This window comes from Rhipicephalus sanguineus, chromosome 6 (assembly GCF_013339695.2).
Source record: "Rhipicephalus sanguineus isolate Rsan-2018 chromosome 6, BIME_Rsan_1.4, whole genome shotgun sequence".
In the NCBI taxonomy this organism is placed as follows: Eukaryota; Metazoa; Arthropoda; class Arachnida; order Ixodida; family Ixodidae; genus Rhipicephalus; species Rhipicephalus sanguineus.
Genome location: NC_051181.1, coordinates 138,755,429 through 138,776,107, shown reverse-complemented (window position 1 = coordinate 138,776,107; position 20,679 = coordinate 138,755,429). Strand labels below are relative to the sequence as shown.

At 51.5% G+C, this 20,679-nt stretch overlaps 1 protein-coding gene across 1 annotated transcript in view; it reads right to left on the bottom strand.

Annotated features, from left to right (window-relative positions):
- Nucleotides 1-20,679, bottom strand: part of LOC119396537 (plexin-A4-like) — a 93,031-nt gene that overhangs the window by 45,059 nt on the left and 27,293 nt on the right. The window contains 1 exon segment of the mRNA XM_037663792.2: nt 6,171-6,299. Coding sequence (XP_037519720.1) covers nt 6,171-6,299 — 129 coding nt within the window.

Sequence of the window (20,679 nt, the reverse complement as noted above, 5' to 3'; positions counted from 1 at the left end):
TAGAGCCGGGATGAGCGTTTCTACACTCCCAGAGCATGTGTGTGAGTGTCGCCGTGTGTCCGCACGAGGGGCACGTGTCGCTGGGGTACGCGTCGGGATAGAAAACATGAAGCTTGGCGAGGTTTGGATATGTGTGCGTTTGCAGTAAGCGTAGGGTTAGCGCCTGCGGCCTGTTAAGTTTCGGATGCGGGGTCGGAAAAATGCGGCGTCCAAGGTAAAAGTGTTTGAACGCCTTTTTTTTTTTCATTGCGCATAACACTCGTGATAAAGCTGTACACGCGAAAAACCGAAACTTAACAATGCCTTATTTCGAGAACAATTGCATAACAGCGTCACTGCCGCAAGCAGCTGCACAAGACATAGGTACTCTGTCTTTCCTGCTGCCTTTCCAACCCGTGTTCGATGCCAACACTTCGATGTAGACAGAGCAGCACCCCGGGCGCTCTTATTGCAAAATGGTCCATAAATAAGTTCCGTCTTCTCTCCCTCACAGTGGAGCGTATACAGAGCAGGTTCTTCGGACACTATACCGGCTTTCGTATAAAGTTCAGTTTGCGCACGTACTCAACCCGCTTCCGCTTTTCCGGCGACGTCTATCTGCTCCGACAAGCCGCCCGTGCGGTCACAAACAACGGTCAGTCACTCAAGCGGGCACCCGATTTATACCTCAACGTAGAAAGCACGGTCCGTACTAAAAGAGTGCCGTCCCGTCCGGACCTGTCAGGAGCGCAAAACCGCGCCGCGCGCTGCTTCATCGACGGGACGAAAGCTGGGCTCGCCTGGCTGCCTGCTCCTTCTTCCGGCGTGCGGTTCATCCGCTTGTCCATTTATCTCCACCCGCCTCGAGTGCCCAGAAGTACGGTGTAAGAAGGAAGAGGAGCGAGTGAGTTAGCGCGCCGCACCGGGCGCGACGTCCCCCTCGTTCGAGAGAACGGCGGCTCGCGGTACACAGACCAACACAACCGAAGAGGCTTGTACGATAGTACGCCGCCGCGGTGGAGGAGATAGAACGGAAAGCCCGAGGATGATGGATGGAGGCGCTGCCGGCGGATGTCTGGGAAGACGGGGCATTATGCGGTCTTCACCTCTACATATATATTTTTTTTCTTTTTCGAGTGCAGCTTGCGGCGTTGAGGGCTAATCCGGTTGACCAAAAAGCCGAACCGGACTTCTGACGTGTGGGGAACTAATTACACGCGGAATATACTTGAAGCCACGTTTAAAGCCGCCTTTTCACGGTGAACGATAGCGTGGTTAGGATGCGGAGCGAGTTACGTAAAACAAAGAAAGAAAGTGTAGGAAATTGCCAGCGTTAAGGCATTGGAAAGAAAACCACACGCCTATCACGGTCTTATAAATCTTTATCACCCCCCCCCCCCTCTCTCTCTCTCACTAACCTTCCTTTTAGAACTGCGTAGTTCGGAGACACTTCATGCCAGAGAGGAAGTACAGGCAGGTCTTCGCACAGAGCCTCCTTCGAGAGGTGCCACGGACTTTTGATGCCGATGGCGGAAAAACGTCGTGGGAAAAACGGCGTCTCCTTGTTACGTGCGCTCGCGCGAGAAGTTGGGTAATGGATCGCCTCCTCTGGGATGATCCAGGAAGGATCCGCAGAAGGGTTCTTAAGCGCGTGAACGGACACGTCGAGGGAAGTTAATTACGTACGGCCACCGACACGCCCGACTGTCAAAAAAAAAAAAAAAAAAAAAAAGGCATCCGTCTAGAGACATCAGGTACAACAGGTTAAGAGCGGAGTCGGCCTGATGGCTAACTAGTTCAACGATCAATCACAGATGCGCCGGTGCAGCGCACGGGTAAATGTCTCCCAGCTGCGAACGATGATTGCGCAAGCATCTGCAGGAATGATGTCAAAGGGAATATGACGAATCACTCCAGGCAAAACCGACAAAATGTTTCCTAGGGACGCTCGCGTGATTAATGCTGATTACCCGAACGGTTCGACGCGAATTACTGGCCGCGCAAGGCGTAGCCAATTGTTGCGAACCCAACCAGAAGCCACAATCGTGGTTATCCAACGTTTAGTTAAAAGACTGGTTCAATGATCAAGATTAATTATAATACCTGGGGTTTAACGTGCCAAAACCCCGATATGATTATGAGGCACGCCGTAGTGGAGAGTTCCGAAATTTTGATCATCTGGTGTTCCTTAACGTGCACTGACATCGCACAGCACAAGGGCCTCCGACATTTCGCCACTATCGAAATGCGAGAGCCGCGGCCAGGATCGATCCGCGACTTTCGGGACAGATGAAGATTAACACACGGGCTCAGCTCAAGCAATCAAAGTTACAATTAGTTAACCTGCTTGGTGTACAGAGGTACGCAGCATGATCTGCATCGTCAACTACAACATTCAGGAACGTGGTGGCAAAATAGATATAGACATTTCCATCAGAGAGGGAGCACTTCCTTTTTGTATTATTGCACGGGAGTACAAAGGCAGACGCGGGTGCCTCGGCACAGCCTTTCTTTTTTGCGCGGGGCCACGCATATTTACAAAAAATCCAGAGGACAACATGGCGGCGCCCTGGGCTCAGTAAAGCTCACTTCCATGACGTCACAGAAGTGACACCATAAGCTACTTTAAACTATGAATCGGGATTACTAGTTATTCGTATCCCTTCGGCGGCTGTACACGCCTATTACATGTGCTACTGTATTATATCCCCTGCCAAGAGCAGCTAGGGCCCCTATACAGCCACTCCACGGTGGTCTAGTGGTTATGGCACTCGTCTTGAGATCGTATCCCGGCCGCGGCGACTGCATTTTCGATGGAGGCGAAAATGTTTGAGGCCCGTGCACTTAGATTTAGGTGCACGTTAACGAACCCTAGGTGGTCGAAATTTCCGGAGCCCTCCACTACGGCGTCTCCCATAATCCATAAACCCAAGTATTATTATTACTAGGGCCCCCATACACGCAAGACACTAATCAGAGATTGAGAACTAATTTTGCCAGCACAACTACGGCCGTTCGGATTCGAGGGGCTAGGGGAGGGTGGGGTCTTTTCAGGGCAAGTTTCCTCAATACGCCATGTGAGCTCAGCGATTGCAGTCTTGAAACGCCATCCGGCGTGGAGCGGCCGAGGTCCGGGAAGGACGTCAAAGGCACCAAAACGAAAAGTTGCCGAACGACTTACTCCAGAACAGTTCCCAAGAAAGCCGAGATTTGTAGCGCACGAAGTCCTTCGCACAAAAGCGGATCGGAGGAGAAGGAAAAAAAAAAGAATACCACTAACGCTGACGAAGACGCAACGGACTCAAATAAAGGACATTTCTTCTCATTCATTTCTTTTTTTCCTGGCCGGGATGTCGAAGCAAATACTCGGCACTCGGCCACCTAAGAAAAGACTAGACGCATGGCTGGCGCGAAGAGCAGAGGGCCAATCCTTGCAGCGAGGATTGCCAATCCGTTTTTGAAAGGCCCTCGATCCTTCCAGCTTTTCGCCTTCTATCAACAAAGATGGTGACGCAAAAGCGCGCGGAGCGGAATCTCTAACGGCCGCACTCCGACCGGTGCGGAAAGGTCAGTGACGCAAAAAAAGAAAAAAAAAATATTTCCTTTTGCATGCGTTTCAGTTGAAATCTTTGAAACGCGCGAAGCCGGATTTCTTTCTTCTCTCACGATGAATCCTTACCAACTATAGTCGGTACAGATTCATTATGAGAGACGTTCAGACGTGCAGATGCGGAAACAAGAGAAGAGAGTCCGTCACGATGGTGCAGTGGGTAGCCAGGCTGCTGACCCGAAGGTCGCGTGCTCGATTCCGGACGCGTGGCGGTCGCATTTCGATGGAAGCGAAATGTTAGAGGCCCGTGTACTATGCGATGTCATGGTACGTTAACACAGCCCAACTTTTTGTCGTTCTTTTCTCTCGCCGACATCGGTCGACATCAAGCTGTTTCGGCAGTACCCGAATTGGAAGTCAGGAGCGAATAGAAACTCTCCTACCGCAATACCACACGCCTACGTGTGTGTGTGTGCGGCTATACATTGGGGAAGAGACACGCGATCCCGTAGCGGGATATTCGGGTGAGCTAACGTTGGGCAGGCGGCCTGCGAACTCGCTGACGCTCCAAGACCGCCGCAATTCTTCCTTCAACACTGGAACCAGTCGAGCAGAACAGCACCTGCACAGCCGACTTCTCACCGCCCTCATTTTTTCTCTTTCTTTTTATCCCCGAGGAATTGATTTTCTTCCTCGGCAAAAGGAGGCGCCCCGGGGCGCATCCGCTGCCCTCCTTTTCTCCCTCCATTCCGGCTTCGCATTCCTTACTTCCCATTTTATACTTTCCCCCCGTCGAGAGACACGGTTTTTTGAGCCATCTGAGTGTAGTGAAGTCGTGCTTTGTCGGGAGTCGTGGGGCGAAGAAACGGGGTGCACTTTAGCTCCTTTCCTCCGTCTCGCTCAATATTTATTTTTTTAAACTTCGTTTCGAGTCGATTCGACTCGCCTTCTCGAGTCTTCCGTGTTCGACCGATCATGCAGCACAACACACGCCAGCGTGCGACGGCAGGCTGCACACGAGATTCCCGCGCGGAGCCAACCTCGACACGCTTCGCGACGCGGCATCGAGTGGAAGGAACACCGGTACTGCTCAGTGTGTGTGTGTGTGTGTGTGGTGTGTGTGTGTGTGTGTGTGTGTGTGTGTGTGTGTGTGTGTGTGTGTATAGCCATGTGCGCACCCTCTCCGCACACACAAACACACACACACAAACATACAGAGAGAGAGAGAGAGAGAGAGAGAGAGACGCGATGTGTCAAAACGTTGTGTTTAAATTCAAGCCTAAAACGAAAGCGGTTAAAAGATCGATACAACGGTAGGTGGAGCGTCGGAGGTAATTGAATCCATACGCGGGTCCCGAAACAGGCGCAACTCAATTTCTAGAAATTAGCTCTAACGGAGGAGAAGGGGAACCCAACAAGCACGGCATTGAAGAAGAACTGCGGCATGGGCGAGTTGGTTTATGCACATCTTACAGAATCTGCAGCGCAAGTACGCAAGTGCTGGAAGAAAGGTACGACGTCGAAGCAATGAAGGCATACATAGGCGCACACGAGCGCTGCAGGTTCTCTAGGATGCACGGTCAGTAAAACCACGGGCATTTCTGCCCACGAAAACTCCGGCGCGAGACACGCGAGCAGGTTAGCAGGCACAATTAAAGAGTAGATATTTGGGCTAGTTGGTTCTCTGCGCATGTCCTATCGTATTTCACGTCCTGTCTTTCCAGCGCTATGGCGTCATTTGTAGCAGGCAAAGAACGACGACTTCAACTCCATTCAGTGACAACGAGAGAAGCGACAGATCGCCGGCGCAAAAACGAGAGAGAGAGAGAGACGTGAGAGGAGAGAGAGGGGCGGATGATGAGTTTACAGGAGAGCATGCCACGAAAGAGGAGGCATGTACAACGACGACCGGTCCGAGATAGCGCCGCTGACAGGCTTGCACGAGCGCTGTCACGGGACGTCGGAAGCGGACGCGTCCGAACGACGACGCCGTGGCACGCATCACACGCACGCACGCGCCCGGCTACGCGTCCTAGCTAGACAGTGCCCCTCACCCGTCCCCTCCTCCGGCATCCATCCTCCGCCGGACTTCCTAGTCGACCGGCGAAAACTCGCACGAACCTGCTCCTCCTACTCGTCTTCTATCAGCGAGCAAATCGAACAGCGCTCGCACGAAACAAAAGGGGAGCCGAGCGAAGAATGCCGATGGGGGGGGGGGGGGGGGGGGGGTGCATGCTCGCTGGGTGAACGGCGAGTTAGTTGCTTGCCCAATAGACCACGTTCAATCCGCGGCGGATGGGAGGATGCGCCGGGCAAGAAAAATGGGACGCCGCTGTGTAGCCCTCTTATCACGAATACCTGACTTCGAGCTCGGCACGCAACGTGCCAACGCTGTAGCAAGTTAGAGCGCATTTTTTTTGTGGCTCTTCGTACTTCCTATATGTACGTAGGTAAGTTAATTGGTATGCGCGCTGAGAATAGAAAAAAACAAACAAACTTGGAACTGTAGCAGTTAACGCGTTTCAAATAGGTTGTGAGAAGCACCCGTACTGTCTGCTGAACAGCCTTCCCAACTTTTCTTTCCTCCGTGGTATGCACGCCTACAACCGCGCACACACACAATGCTGAGACGCCAACTCACCGTTCGCTCGGTCATGACGTAGAGGTGCTCGCCGTTCTTGTCAAACAGCATGTCCGAGTTGACCGCTTTGCCTTCTTCGATGACGCTGTCGCTGTACTCGAACGCGTTGGTCACGGATTCCACCACGGCCTGTGAAAAAGACAAATACACGATCGATAAACGACAGATGTTTGCGCCGTGTGCCTCGGGACGAACAACTGTAACTTGGCCGCCGAAAGCGTTATGACGAAGGCCCGTGACGTCACAAACCGCGAACGCGACTCCCGCGTGTTCACGTGACGCTGAAGTTTGCACGAACACACTCGACGATTCCAATGGAAAATATATTGTTAGCATACAGAACGACAAAACTCAATCTCTTCTGGTTCACTAAATGTGCAATGGACGACCAGACCTCAAGCTTAGACGTCTATAACGGCAAATTTTCGTTCCGCATGGAAAGCCGTTACGAATGCTGCCACAGTAATCAAACTCTCAAACTAAAGAACGGATAACCTCTTTCTCTCTTGTCCTATTACAACTCCTCCCCCTCCCCCAATATAGGATAGCAAACCGCATGCTCATCTGACTGTCCACCCTGCCTCTTTCCCTCTTGCTCTCTCTCTCCCCTCTATACGCCGCAAAAAAAAGCCTGTTTATATATATATATATATATATATATATATATATATATATATATATATATATATATATATATATACATATATACACACACACACACACACACAGGTCAGTCTATAACTCATAGCTTCGTGGTTGAGCAGTTCTGTACAAAGAAGAAAAGAGCAAATACAAAATTAAAACAAAAAAGTACGAGCCACGCTGTTTCATCCGCTGATCGGACAACCAAAGCAACGCTTTTTTTTTTTTAAGTAAGAACACCCCAGTACTACACAACACGTGACATTACCGCTACCTTCGTTCTTTGAGCAGATGTGAGGATAAAACTAGTCGAGGGAGCGAGCGTCGATAACCTCATCTAATACCAAGGCAACGGAGCACGTCCACCTGACCAGAAAATAATATATACAGCAGCTAAGTTCAAAGCGGTGATGGTTTTCTCCTGCTATTTCTTTCCCGTAACCAACGCCGTCAGACACAAATCAAACCCGGAAGTCAGCGTCGCGTCAAGCTGTACGCCTCCAAGCCAGGTGCCGTCACGTTGCGTATGGAGAACGACACATCAACCAGTCGGGGTATCAAGCACGTACAGACGAGAGAGAGAGAGAGAGAGAGAGAGAGAGAGAGAGAGAGAGAGAGAGAGAGAGAGAGAGAGGAAATGTCGCAATACCATGACTCACGAATTCGAACAAAAGAGACCTCCGCACCGCGCGCGCGATAGCGGCGGCACCGGCGTAATGAAAGGGAAGGTGTGGGCGTCGTTAGCGGAAAAAGGGGGGGAGTAATCAAAATCACGAACGGCGCCGGTCGCTGGAACGTGATCGTCACTCTGGGCGCGTCGCGCAGCTCTAACAGAATTCGGCACAGCCGCCCACCGGCGCGAAGGACGAGGGGGGAAATCTGTTGTATAGGAACAACGGGAAGGTGATGGGCGTATAGCGCGAAACTTTGCTGGCGACAGCTACAGTGAGCAAACGTATCAGCGTGGCATGCACTCAGACCGTTACACGAGTGAAAGCGAGACAAGCGTATGTGTACACAACGTGACAGTGGCTTCGTCGCACAACACCGACGGGACATGACGAGCACTAAAGGATAACAAACAAAGACTCGCGCCCGAAAGCTATGCAACCGCTTTTGGACATCGTATCGACAAAAGTAAGCCAAACAATCGAAATCCGATCAGCAACAACGCTGACGACGCGCTAAGTTTAGGCACGAAAAGCAACCTACAGAAACTGTTTAACTGTGGTCAGTTCAGGTTTGTCATGAAGTTAGGTGCCGTATGTTTCTGCCCATAAGCGACATAAAAAACAGGGATACAGAAGAGAGGGGTAAAGCAGGATGGTTAACTACATTAAGAAAAAGAAAAAAAAAAGCCCGGTACACTATATACCAAACGTCGGCTATACGTTACACTGCAGCGCTAAGGCGGGTGGTGACACCCAACGCGTTATCTGAAGACACCACCGACAAGAGCGATAAACGAAAGTCGCGATGGCGTCAGAGGAGACGCGGTGCACTAGCTATAGGTCGAGGAGCACAGCGCTGCGGTTGGTGTTAGCGAGAAGCCGCACAGGAGGGCGGCTGGCATCGCGCGAGGCGACAGCGGTGCCGAAAACGAAAGGGGGAAAGAAGCGCGGGGCGACTCGAGCCTAATCGGTGATCAATATGCGCTCGCAGGGCCCGGGAGTACAGCGCGGACGTCGCCGCTAGCCGCGCGCGAGCACACATGCGCCGGACACCGGTCACGTCGGCGGCAGAGGAGGCCCGTGGCCGGCGCGCTGGCTGCTTCTGCATTAAACATGTTCGCCCGAGCGGTCGCAGCCAACGTCCCGACAAAGACGCGCCGTCTCCTTCTTCTCCTTCCTTCGGAAGACCGCGGCCCTTCCACTCGGAACTCGGATGCTCTCCTTGAAAGCACGCGAGCGCACAACCAGAGATGAGCGGCGGCGGCGACGAGTGAGGAGAGACTGCCTCTGTCACGCGTCCCGCACCGCAGCTGCTGAGCGCGATGGCTGAGCCGATCTGTGTGTTTGTGTGTGCGTCTGTATGCGTCTCGGTTCCGGCGGCGAGCGTCGTCGTCGTCGGCGTCGCGGCCCAGTGACAGGCGCGATGACAAATGGTCGTCGGAGAGGGGGCGACGGCGGCTCGAGCGGCCCGACACATGCCGAGCTAATTGCGCGAGCGCACGCGCGGCGTGCCCAATCACCGCGTCGCTCGCCGCGACATATCTCAAGGGCGCACTGCGAGGGACGAGTTATGCTTATACGTGCGCCACGTCGGACGAAGCGCTCCCAGCGCTAGTCCAACGTCGATATTTTGTTCATTCCTCCCATTTGGTGGTAGAACAGTTACCATGCGGTAACGACGCTCCTTTTATACTTTTGCCTATCGCCGCTGCCACTTTTGCATCTAACACTCGTTCGTTGGCCTGCCGCCAAGTGCAAGAAATGTAAATCCAACCACCGATTGCTTGCAGGAAAGCTGCTGCCGTCAAGAAAGCGCAAACGTACAAATTGAACGCATTTGTCTACGTACTAATAAAAAGCCATTTTCGCAACGAACAGCGTCGTTTTATTTGAGTCGGAACATGCGCACCTGATTCTTTTTCTTCGATAAGTTTAACAAAATCCTGAAGCTATATCACTGCTGATTTTAAAAGATAGCTTCACTGCAGCACTGCGCAGCCCGAAGGAGAAGCGACCGCGCGAAACAACGAACACAGGCGTTCTCTGTCCAAGTACGATTTTGACACCGAGGTAGCAGCAAACCATCGCATTCAGCCGCTGTCAGATCAATCCAGCGAGCAACTATATAAAACGAATATAAGCGCACCCATTCTTCTCTAACCAAGAAAACGCTGTTGTAGCCATTCTCGAAGTATCGCTCCACTGCCGCACTCATCCGCTGCCAGGAGAAGTCAGCGCACAGGGAGCAAGAACGTCGTTTACGGTACATGCGCACAACCGCGGCCGCGACCGGTGATGGGCGTGGCACAAGCGACAGCAGCATGCTGACAAAGCCGAAGAAACTATAGACTCTTTTACTGATGGGTTTCGGTGCCGCCATATTGGGCTGTAGCCTTGCCGTTTTGTGCCTTGAAATAATAAACGAACAGCGGTACGGTAGACGCATACGCATGAAAACGGTCGGGTTGGTGCATTCGACGCTTCGTGATCTTCTCAATTCACGTCGCGATATACAAAAATAACAAAACATTCTTTCAGCAGCCCAATGTGGCGGCGCCCGAGTGTCTTACGCAGAATCGTCGACTGCAGCGAGTGGCGCACAAAAAATGGGTTTTGGAGGGGGGGGGGGGGAGAGAGGGCGGGGATCAGCGTTTTATCAGCTTTTATGCCGGTCCCCAAGGCAACTACGTATGCCGGCTGTCTGACTTAAATATGATATGATAAGGGGAGAGAAGTGGACCGAAATGGGACGCCACTGGAAACGGAACGGGTGTGCGATTAAAGAACGTCGCTGCATTTATGGGAACGTACACGTCGGCGCGGAAGCAGCAAGGAAGGAAGGCTGGACCGATGGAGAAAGAGAAGCGAAGCGAGTTCCATCGTACTCTCTCTCTCTCTCTCTCTCTCTCCCTTTTACGTCCAGACCGCGTCGTCGCAGACACGAAGAGGGACGAGGATAACATTAGCGGCCGCGACGTCGTCGTCGGTCACGAGAATGCTCGAGCGAGTAAACCTCGGCCGCTCTCCGTGGCGCGACGATTGCGCTTAATGTCGTACGGGAAAGCAACGCGCGACCCGAAACCCAGCTCTTCATATATATAGAAGTCGAGACGTTCGTTTCATCAACGACGGTATACCCGGGACATACCGCCGGAGGAATGCGGCGCGCGACTGACCGACGACGACCACCCCTATAAAGTACATTACGGGAGAGAAGCCTCTTTCAGAAATATCGGGGGCAATCATTCATTTACTTGTGTGTTATTCTTGTCCGCGCCGCCTGTTTTGCTTCATGATGTATTATTTAATTTGTCTTCCATACTCAGAGGTCATTTCGAGGAGCAGCGGTGCAGTTGCAATGTGTATAGGCGGACTATCCGCAAGTAACCGTGCGCTGTCTTCAGAGGATATCTTTGTGCGAAATCGGTGCAAGACGTTCTTGCTTTTAACATATGAAACTATAGGGGCACGATTTTAGTCACGCACACATGCGTACACGTAGATATGGTACGTTAGGCAAGCCGTAATAATTCAGGCAGGCAAGTCACGAATAAGCTATAAGCGTCACGGCATCAGTTCCCGCTGTTCCAGTAATCATGCACTCCGATGGCCGTCCTGTTTTTCTTCACTCGTTGTGAAAGAGAGTACCCATCATGTATGCTGTACCTGCTTTTACGAAACTTAATTTTTTTTTATAATGTTCGTATTTACCTGCAATAGTCTGGGCGGTGTGAAATCCACTGCCTGTTGCTGTCTGTATCAAGGAATCGCAGATCTTGCCAATACGTGACAGTTCTTTTTTCTTCTTTTTTGTTCGTGTACGTGTGCGTGTGCGGGCGTCCCACCAATTCGGATGTTGGAAATCAAGTGGATTATGAAAGTCCTGCACGCAACCATCCGTGCACGTGTAACCATCAAAACTAGCGGAATCGTTGCCCCTGCACGCAAGGCTACAACGCCAGCGTGGCAGCCCCTAACGACGTTCATAGTTCCCGATTAAGCTGCGAAGTACCAGGCCAAGCAGCAGCTCCAGCACGCAAACTACCATTCGCCCATTCCAATAATACGCGCTACAGATCTAAATTAACGCGTTGAAATCGGTTCGTAATTCTCGCTTTAGAATTGCACAACGAAGGTGCTTAAACCTCCAGTCGATAATTCGACACTGCCGCGACAGAGAGAGAGAGAGACTCGCTGCGCCTCTCGTTAAGGACGCCATGTTCGCAATGGTGCGCTTAATAACGCAACGAACTGACTCGCACCGGCTGCTCCAAACGCCATTCCAACGCCTCACGCAAATGCGAGCCCACCGTAGCAACACGCGGACGCGTTCTTCTTCTCTTCTTTATTCGCGTTACACATTGGTACGGGCGACGCAATTACACGGATATCCAACTCTCGTGTTTCCGTCTCCCGGGCGACCCGAACTCGCCGCGGGCGCGACGCACGCGATGGGCGCGTTCTGTCGCGACTCCAGCGCGAGCGCGGAAAGCGATTTCCGCACGGAATGGGAGGAAACACAGAGGGACGTATACGCCTTCGCTCCCATGCGCAGCTCGGCCGCCGCGCGCCCGCTTTAATGAAGACACAACAAACACTCGACGCGCTTTAATGACCTCCCCGCGATTTGGAAAAACGACGGAAAATGAAGAAGAGAGAGAGAGAGACTGCAACGCGAAGCGGCGAGAAAGCCTGGAGCGCGAATTCGAGGCGGGGCACACGGCCGGCCAGCGCCCCAGGGAACGAACGAAACGCGCTCGCACGCGACTATATACTCGGCGAGATCGCTTTCCGGCTCAAGAGACAGACTCCGACACGGAAAGCGCGACATAGAAAGAGTGATAATAACGATAATAAAAGAAGGGGAGGGCGGTGAATCCGCGTTCTCATTTATTAACGAGTACGCAGATTACTCCCAAGGCGGCCGCAGCACGTTCGTGATCGCCGCAGACGCATTTGCCCGCGGGAAGTTCGCGCGAGTTTCGTCGTAGCGATAATTCTCGCTTCGCGACGTTAAACAAAAGAAAAAAAAAAAGGGAAAAAATTGGAAGGTGGTGAACCCTTAGAAGCCAGCTATCAATCACCGCTCACGTATACGTGTTCGCACTGGTCTGCGCCGTCTATAGAAGCATATGCACGCACGCATACTATATCCGCGGTAATCGTAGTCTGCGCGGTTTCCTCTTTCGGTCGGTGCGACGTGTTCACAACTTCATACTGCTTTCCAAGCTCGCGTCAATCGATTGGAAACCTCGGAACTTCCGCAGGAGAGAGCACGACACCGCGACGACAAACGTGTCTACTGATTAATTACCATCCAGAGAGCAAAAATATTCGATACATCTAACTAACTAACTAACTAACTAACTAACTAACTAACTAACTAACTAACTAACTAACTAACTAACTAACTAACTAACTAACTAACTAACTAACTAACTAACTAACTAACTAACTAACTAACTAACTAACTAACTAACTAACTAGGCCAATCCGACGCCTTTGCATTTCCTTTTCAGCTCTTTCCCCCAATTCCTATGCGGGCATCCCGGGCTAAGCGCGCATGCTGGTTCTTGAAACAAGCAGCGGGGGAAAAGAAAAAGAAAAGAGAGAACGTTTACCGAGACCGGCGCGAACGCGAGAAAGCGGTTGCAGAAATGAAGTTCTTTTTCTCGCGGTCCAAAGTCAACGGCCGCTACCGATGCGATCTTCAATGCGCATATATAGACGATTTTCTCGAGTCAACGTCCCGACAAAACGGCAAACTCTTACGGCACGAATGGGACTCCGGTGTTCTTGCCTTCTTAAGAGCGCGCAATTTAGCTTTACCAAATAAAAAAAAAACGAAAACAGAAAGAGGAAGAGAGGGGTGGGGGGGTGGGAGGGAAGTGGGCATAGAAAAAGCCGCCGCTTCGTCGAAAAGCAGTCAACGTTTCTTTTCCGGCCAGAAAGCGGCGTCGACGTGGTACATACAAGGGCATAGAAAAGTCGCTACCGCCCGGAGGAGAAAAGATAGCGTCTCCTACTGCAGAAGCTCCGAAGAGAGCGGCCACGCCCGCACGGCCATTGCTCATCGTAGACAGTGAAGCATCTAGGGAGGTAGAAGAGGGTGAGAGGGAGGGCAGCCCAGAGTGAAAGACACTGGCGCGTAAAGGGAAGGCACAGAGCCGCGATAAAGCTCTAGCGAGCGTTACCCGCACACAGCCTCCCGTATATACGCAAGTTATCTCGTGCTTCTTGTCCGGTTCCCAGCCACACGCGTGAAACAGAAGCAGCGCGGAGACAAGAAAAGAAGCTGTGTAGTACTGGTATAAGATCGGAGAGTCGTGCGGGAATGCAGCCGCGCGAGTACGCAGCCAGAGCGACAGATAGCAACGCCGGCAGCAAGCAGTGAGTGAGAGTGAGGAAGCAACAAAACTCGCCGGAAAGGGAAGAATAATCACGTCCGTAAAAAACGCTCGTAAAATACCGCCACAAGAGTGAAAACCGAAGAAACTCGACTCGAAGATGGCATGCATCCACTTCCGTGCGCTGAACAAACGGTGCTAAATAGAGAAAGACAGGAACGAAGAATGACAAGCCGCGGCGGCGCTTTTGTGTTTCTCCGGGCTTCGGGATCTTTTTGTCTTATCGCGTTGTTTTTGTTCAGACGGAACTCGTAAAGAAAACCAGCTGCCCAACAGAAGCGGGTCTCCGCGTTCGTCTCCTTCTGCGAGCGGACACACACAAGTATATAACCTCCTTGGGCTCACACCAGCGGCGTAAATAAGTTCTGTAGTATCGACGGGGCTCTAGAGACAAAGACACCGCGGGCTCAGCCCGTATCCAGTGCCAGACAAGAGAGCTCAACGACCGACACCAGCGCCATATAGGAGATCGGAGCAGGGATCCCCACTCAGGATTGATTGACCGATCGCTTCGTATGCCCTCACCACCACTCCCCACGCACGTTCGACGCGGGATATATGTTTCCGCCAATCCTCGGGACGGAAGCACCGCGGCGATACATTCGAGAAATCGACAGACGCTTGCAGTCATGTATCGAGCAATCGACAGACGCTTGCAGTCAAGTCGAAAAAAAAAAAAAGAAAACGCAGTACAACGGCCACGTCCCGGGTTCGTACGCCAGACGCGCCGTGACGCGTACACGAGGAGATGCAGACAATGGGAGCGCGGAATGTGCCATTCATTTCCCGAGTAAAGTTGCCAGGAAAAAAACACGCGCGCAGGACGAACGAGGCACGATGGGGCCGGCACACAGCCTTACCGAAGTCGAGCCAAAGCCAAAGCCGCGGCGTAGGGGGCGAACGTATTTCACCTATAATGGAGAAGCACCTGCGCTCAACGGCGCGGGTCCCTGTATAAGCAAGCACATCGCCCAGTCATCACGCCATAGGGGCTGGACGACCGACAGAAACTACCAAGAAGAAGCCGAGTGGCGGTGCAACGATTCGCGGCAAAAAAAGACATTCGCATCCCCGGGGAACGCGAAGGCAACAAAAGAGAAGCCATGTGGTGGCGCAGGACTGCCATCCCTTCGTTTTGCGGTGTAGTTTGTTTTTCGTTTTTGTTTATACTTCCATGCAATCACAGGGAGCGAGTGACTGCGGTGGCACAGAAAAGAAAAGAAAGCGAAGAACGCTATATATGTGGCGGGGGTCCCATCCATCAAAGCGGCGGCGGCAGTCCCATAGCGGCCACCCAATTTCTCCGCATTCTTCCTTTTACTAGGAGTAGTGATTCCGGTGGTCGACGAAGACGCTTGCACCGCGCGCCAGCGCCCTTCTCGTGACGTGAGGGGCGGACGTATATATCTACCGCAAAACGGCGCTCGCCTAACGACACTTACCAAAAGGACGAGTCGAAGATGCGAAGTGCACTGCGACTCGTATCACTGCGACCATTACGGCTTTCGGTTACCGGCTCAAGCACACAGGTAAAAGCTGAAACGCGCTCGGCGGAGACGTTATACACGAAAAAGATGGAACTGTAGATGGCGGTCGGTAGTATATATGCGTGTCGAAATAGCGTTGCTATGCGTTTTCCACTGAGCGAGCATGCGCTCCGAAACATATATTGACAACGCGGAGTGCAGCGGGCTTCTCTAGGGTCGGATCAATCAGCCTTCGCTTCGCCTTTAAATCTGACTGCCCAGTATTTTACTTCAAACATACCCGTACATAAATTCTACAGCCATAACATGGAATCGTTAAATACCAGCGCACGCTGCGCTTAGGTATTCAAAAAGCGGTGTCACAGATACACATACAAATTTGCTTCGCGTATGAAGTCTAACAGTGAGCGGTGGAACGGCCCGTGAATCCAGCGATCAAGGTCGGGCCAGGCCTGCCTGACACTTGGCCGACATAATCCAGTACAATTTTTTTTCGTATGCCATTCATGTTCCTCTGACCCAGTGCTTACGTGTTACCAGAGTCATTTGTACTACTACTTCATTTGCTTCATTTGTAACCACTTCTTACATATCCTTCCTTCTCTTCCTCTGTTACTCCACCATTCCAACACCCCCCTCCCCCTTCGTGTAGAGTAGCTAACTGCATGCAGGTCTTTTCCTTCATTCCATCTCTCTTCTGAATAAGGAAGGTCGCGGGCTCGATCCCGGCCACGGCGGTCGTGTTTCAGTGGAGGAGAAATGGTAGAGGCCCGTGTACTGTGCGATGTCAGTGCACGTTAAAGAACACAGGATGGCCGAAATTTCCGGAGCCCTCCACTACGGCCTGCCTCATAATCATATGGTGGTTTTGGGACGTAAAACCCCAGATATTATTATTATCTTCCGAATGAGGTGCGCCGCTGCATCGCTCGTCTTCCCTCGTTACCCATCGCTATGGAACGCTACATGCGCGTCTGTTCACGTGATGTATACCTTTAATGAATAACAAAAATTAATAAACAAAATGAAACTGTACATTCTAGAACCCGTGAATTCATTTACTGTGGCATAAGCAAGCGCTCTCGCGGATACTGCCACCCTTATAAATGAACATCTCTTATGCGACGGCCACTAGAATGAGAGGCAGTTCGGAGTTTTTCAACTTCTGAAAAGTATAAAATAAGAAAGCCTGTCGACCCAGTACAACAAAGCTCTGTGCCCTAAAGGTACCCGAGAAAAGGGAAAACGACTGCACGTTCACCGAGTGAAAACGAGAAAGAAAAAAAAAACAATACTATATATAGAAGGATGAAAAGGAGTGATTAAATGCGCGACTACTCATCAAGCCAGCCGCGCTCAGAATGGCGTTCAAGTCCGGGGGGCCGACCCGCGCGCCGGACACCACCACCGAGATACGAGGACTTTCCCGGACCAAATGTACGCGCGCTCCGAGTCCCCTTTCCCTAATGAGTTGAGTATGCAAATCATTTCAGCCTTTCTCGAGTCATTGACCACTCCGTTTTTTATTTGTCCTCCCCAAAAATGCCGCTGGTTTTTTGCTGCTGCTCCTATACATACCCACTACTGTATACACTACTCTGAGCACTCCGAGTTTGCATTTCTTTTTACCTCCCCCGCTTTACACGCTCTCCTATTTAGTCGCCGGCGGCCTCTTTTTGAGCGCAGTCATCGTTCGTGTCCCAACGCAGAAAGCGGCCGGTATACCCCCCCCAAAAAAAGGCGAAGCCGGCTGGCTGCTGGCTGAATGCGAAAAGTCGTTTGGGTAATGAACTCAGCAGAACCATCTGCGCGGTCTTTTCTTCTTCGTTCCCGCTCGCCCCCAACTTTTATTTCTTCTTCTTCTATTATTATATCCCTCCCAATCCTGCGCGACAAATGGCAAATAGCTCCTCGGACGGAAGCTGCTGATCTCCTCCTGATTATTCAGACAAGTGAGGTCTACTTCAACTCCCTGCATTCTCGAAAGAGCCTCCTTCGTTTTATTCTTGCCCGATGCGAGTCACGAATCAAAGGAAAGAGAGTAAGAAAGTATGAGCTCGAAAACTATCGAGCGAGCGCGCGAGCTCTGGTGCCTAGGTAAGCGCAATCAAGCGTGGCATTCTCTGGCACAACACTGCGGGATACGCCACGGAACTGAACCGACTGTCGAAAATAAAACGAATACGAAAGCATTGGTTGGGGTGGTGCCAGCGCGCACATAAGAAAGAAAGAAAGAAAGAAAGAAAGAAAGAAAGAAAGAAAGAAAGAAAGAAAGAAAGAAAGAAAGAAAGAAAGAAAGAAAGAAAGAACGAGGAACGGAGAGGGCAAACTGAGAACTGCCCGGACACTGTGAACGTTTATGATGAGAGACGAGACCAGGGACGTGTTTTGCGTTAGAAGAAGCGTTAAAAAGAAGCAGACTTCACAGAGAAAAAGAGTAAACAAAACAGAAGCAACTTGCTATAAGCGTTGCTTCCGAGTTGCTCCGCTGTGACAGCCGACCCAACGGGGACAGGCTATAAGAACTAGGCACAGCTAGCCGCCGCAGCTTGACGGGGGGAAGGGGAACGCACGTACGCAAATTCAAGACGGCGACAGCGAAGGGTGACGGAAGAAGGAGGAAAAAAAAATGAAGAGAAAAGAAACGAATCGAAACGCAGACAGGCGTGGGTACACCGGTAGTGTGCGGAATCGACCTACCCAAGCAAAGCGGGTAATTCACAAAAGAGCCAGACGAGAACGAAACAGTTCGCAACCGCGTTAGCGAGAAACTGGCGATGAAGAAGAACAAAAAGAAAGGACAAAGCGAAGTGTGAGTAGTGTGTCGAGGACGAATCTGCTCTCGAAAGCGAAACGTGCTCGGATTTGTCGAGCGTCGCGTCAACAGAAGAGGAGGAAGTACGGAAGAAGATTGGGTAAAAAAAAAGGGGGGGGGGGGGAAGGAAGGAAGGGAAGCGGCTGTAGGGAGCGAGTGCGTGAGCGCTGACGCGAATGCACACCGCATCCAATTGTGTACGCACGCACGTACAAACGAAACGAGCGGCGGTCGGCACTCGGAGAGACAGCGAGCGCGCCGCCGACGACGCTGCGGCGACGGTAACGTCGCGCTAAGAAAGAAGAGCGGAAGAAGACGGGATAGAGGGGAGACGTGCTGCGGTTTTTCTCCAGTCGTCCTCGTTTCCCTCAGTTCTATCCCCGCTGTTTACGAAAGATGAAGGAGAAGAGAAAGAAAGAAAGAAAGAAAGAAAGAAAGAAAGAAAGAAAGAAAGAAAGAAAGAAAGAAAGAAAGAAAGAAAGAAAGAAAGAAAGAAAGAAAGAAAGAAAGACGAAACGAAACGGAAGGAGCTGCAGGCAAGAAGAGGTGCTGCAACAACGATGCCAGAGCGCTTTTGTTTCTTTTGAGCTCGTCCATTTTCTTCCGAGTTTCTCTGCAATTTTTCTTTTCTTATACCCGCCTTCTTTCCGGTGTCCTTTTGTGCCAGGCCCAATCTCTCCCGCCTTGTTGACATTGCCGAAAAAAAAAGAAAAATCTACCCACCGTTCTCGCATCCTCCATAAGCTCTCCCCCACGACCACACCTCATCGGTTCGCATCGATCATGTTTCGTGCTTCCCTCGATGTTTTCTTTTTAAACCTACTACTTCCCCGTTTTTCTTGATTACGAGTTGATAGAGTGATCGAGTTAATAATTACGTGTCTTTTTACTCCTTTTCCCTCAAGACGTTATCCGTTTTACAAGAGTATAAAGAGGTCTTGTTTGGGGGGTTTGCTTCTCTTTTCCAGACCACGACTTCAGCCAATTTCCGCTGCACTGCGTTACCTGTCGATGATACGATCAAGGCTTAACGAGTTGTGCTTCGGTGCTGCAGTGATCGATAAACAAAAAAATGTGAGCGCTTTTCATTCCTTCGCTGCTTCAAGACGTCGAGTCTGGCACCACGCTGCCTCATCACGCCTGAAGAGGCTCAACATTTTTTTTACTTTTATTTTTACACTGAGCTGTCGTGAAACCTAAGTAATCGAGGACCGTTTTGAAAAGAAGGAGAAACACCTGAGAGTTAGGGAGCGAAAAACAAAGAAATGAAAATTGTTAACTTCGTAGAAAGAACGGCTTTGAGTCGAACTTTGGTGCAGCCGCGGTAGTATCGGAATGTTGATAACCTAACACGATCCCTTCCTTGGTCAGAGGTTCGAAGCGTTATTGAATTGGGTATCGTCTCCAGGGGAGCCAGCAATCCTCCCACCTCGCACTGCGTTCCTTCCATCCTTCTGTCCTTCCGTTTTCGACGTTGCTTCAGTTATACAACCACAAGATGCTTTGACCGAGCGATGATCGTTATTTCATAAATCTCGTTCCCTCTCGTCGAAGAATAAGGCGAGCCTCTCGACAGATTCGGCCCGGTCCGCATTTCCTTTGCCACTTACGCCTTCTTTTTTTTTTCCCCTCTCGTATCAGAGTGCATGGCCTACGCCATATTTCAGCGTGTCCTTCAGTTTGTCGAGGGTGCGTGCACAGGTTCGTCGAAAGACAGAGAGAGAAAGATATAGTAGAGAGAGTTCACTATACGCATGGTGAAGGCGCGTGCGCGGTTGGGGAGCGGAAGTGTGACAAGTGCCCTCTAGCGACCATGCCCGACAACCGTTTACTTCCGCCAGGCTTGCGTTTTCTCGCTACCTTCGCGAGTGACCGCCCCGGACATTTCGTGCGCGTTGGCCGCTAACGTCGGCCACTACAGCCTCACGACCTATCCCTGAACGCGTCTACATTCCTATGCCCCGTTACGTCACCCCCCTTCTTTCGGCAGAAGCCTCTCATAGAGCGCAGGTGGTAGGCGTCGATAAGTGTGTGTGCGCGCACACGCACGCGCGCGAAATGGGTGGAAGCGGCGGTAGGCAAGGGAGGAAAACGAGCCCCGGGCAGTCGCCAGCCAAATTGCGTTTGGTTTGGGGCCGGACCCAGACAACGACGTTAGCGTGGAAAGGAAGCACGCCACGCAGAATGTGCGCTCGGGAAAGCTCTCGTCCGGAGAGCCCGGCGGTCGGTCAGCGCGGGCACAGAAGCGCTAATGCGCTCGGTGTACGGTGACCGCGCCGACACACCATCACGGCAGTGATGTGATGGCCCCTGGTCACAACGGAAGCATGAGCCCCATTCCTACCCCCCCCCCCTCCATTTTTTATTTGTTTTTCAGTTTGCTCTCAACGTCATCGACCTTTAGCGGGAGAAGACATTGGGCGCAGTAGACACACGGCCGCGTCGGGCAGGCGGGTGTGGCAAAAAGCGCCGCAAGAAAATAAACAA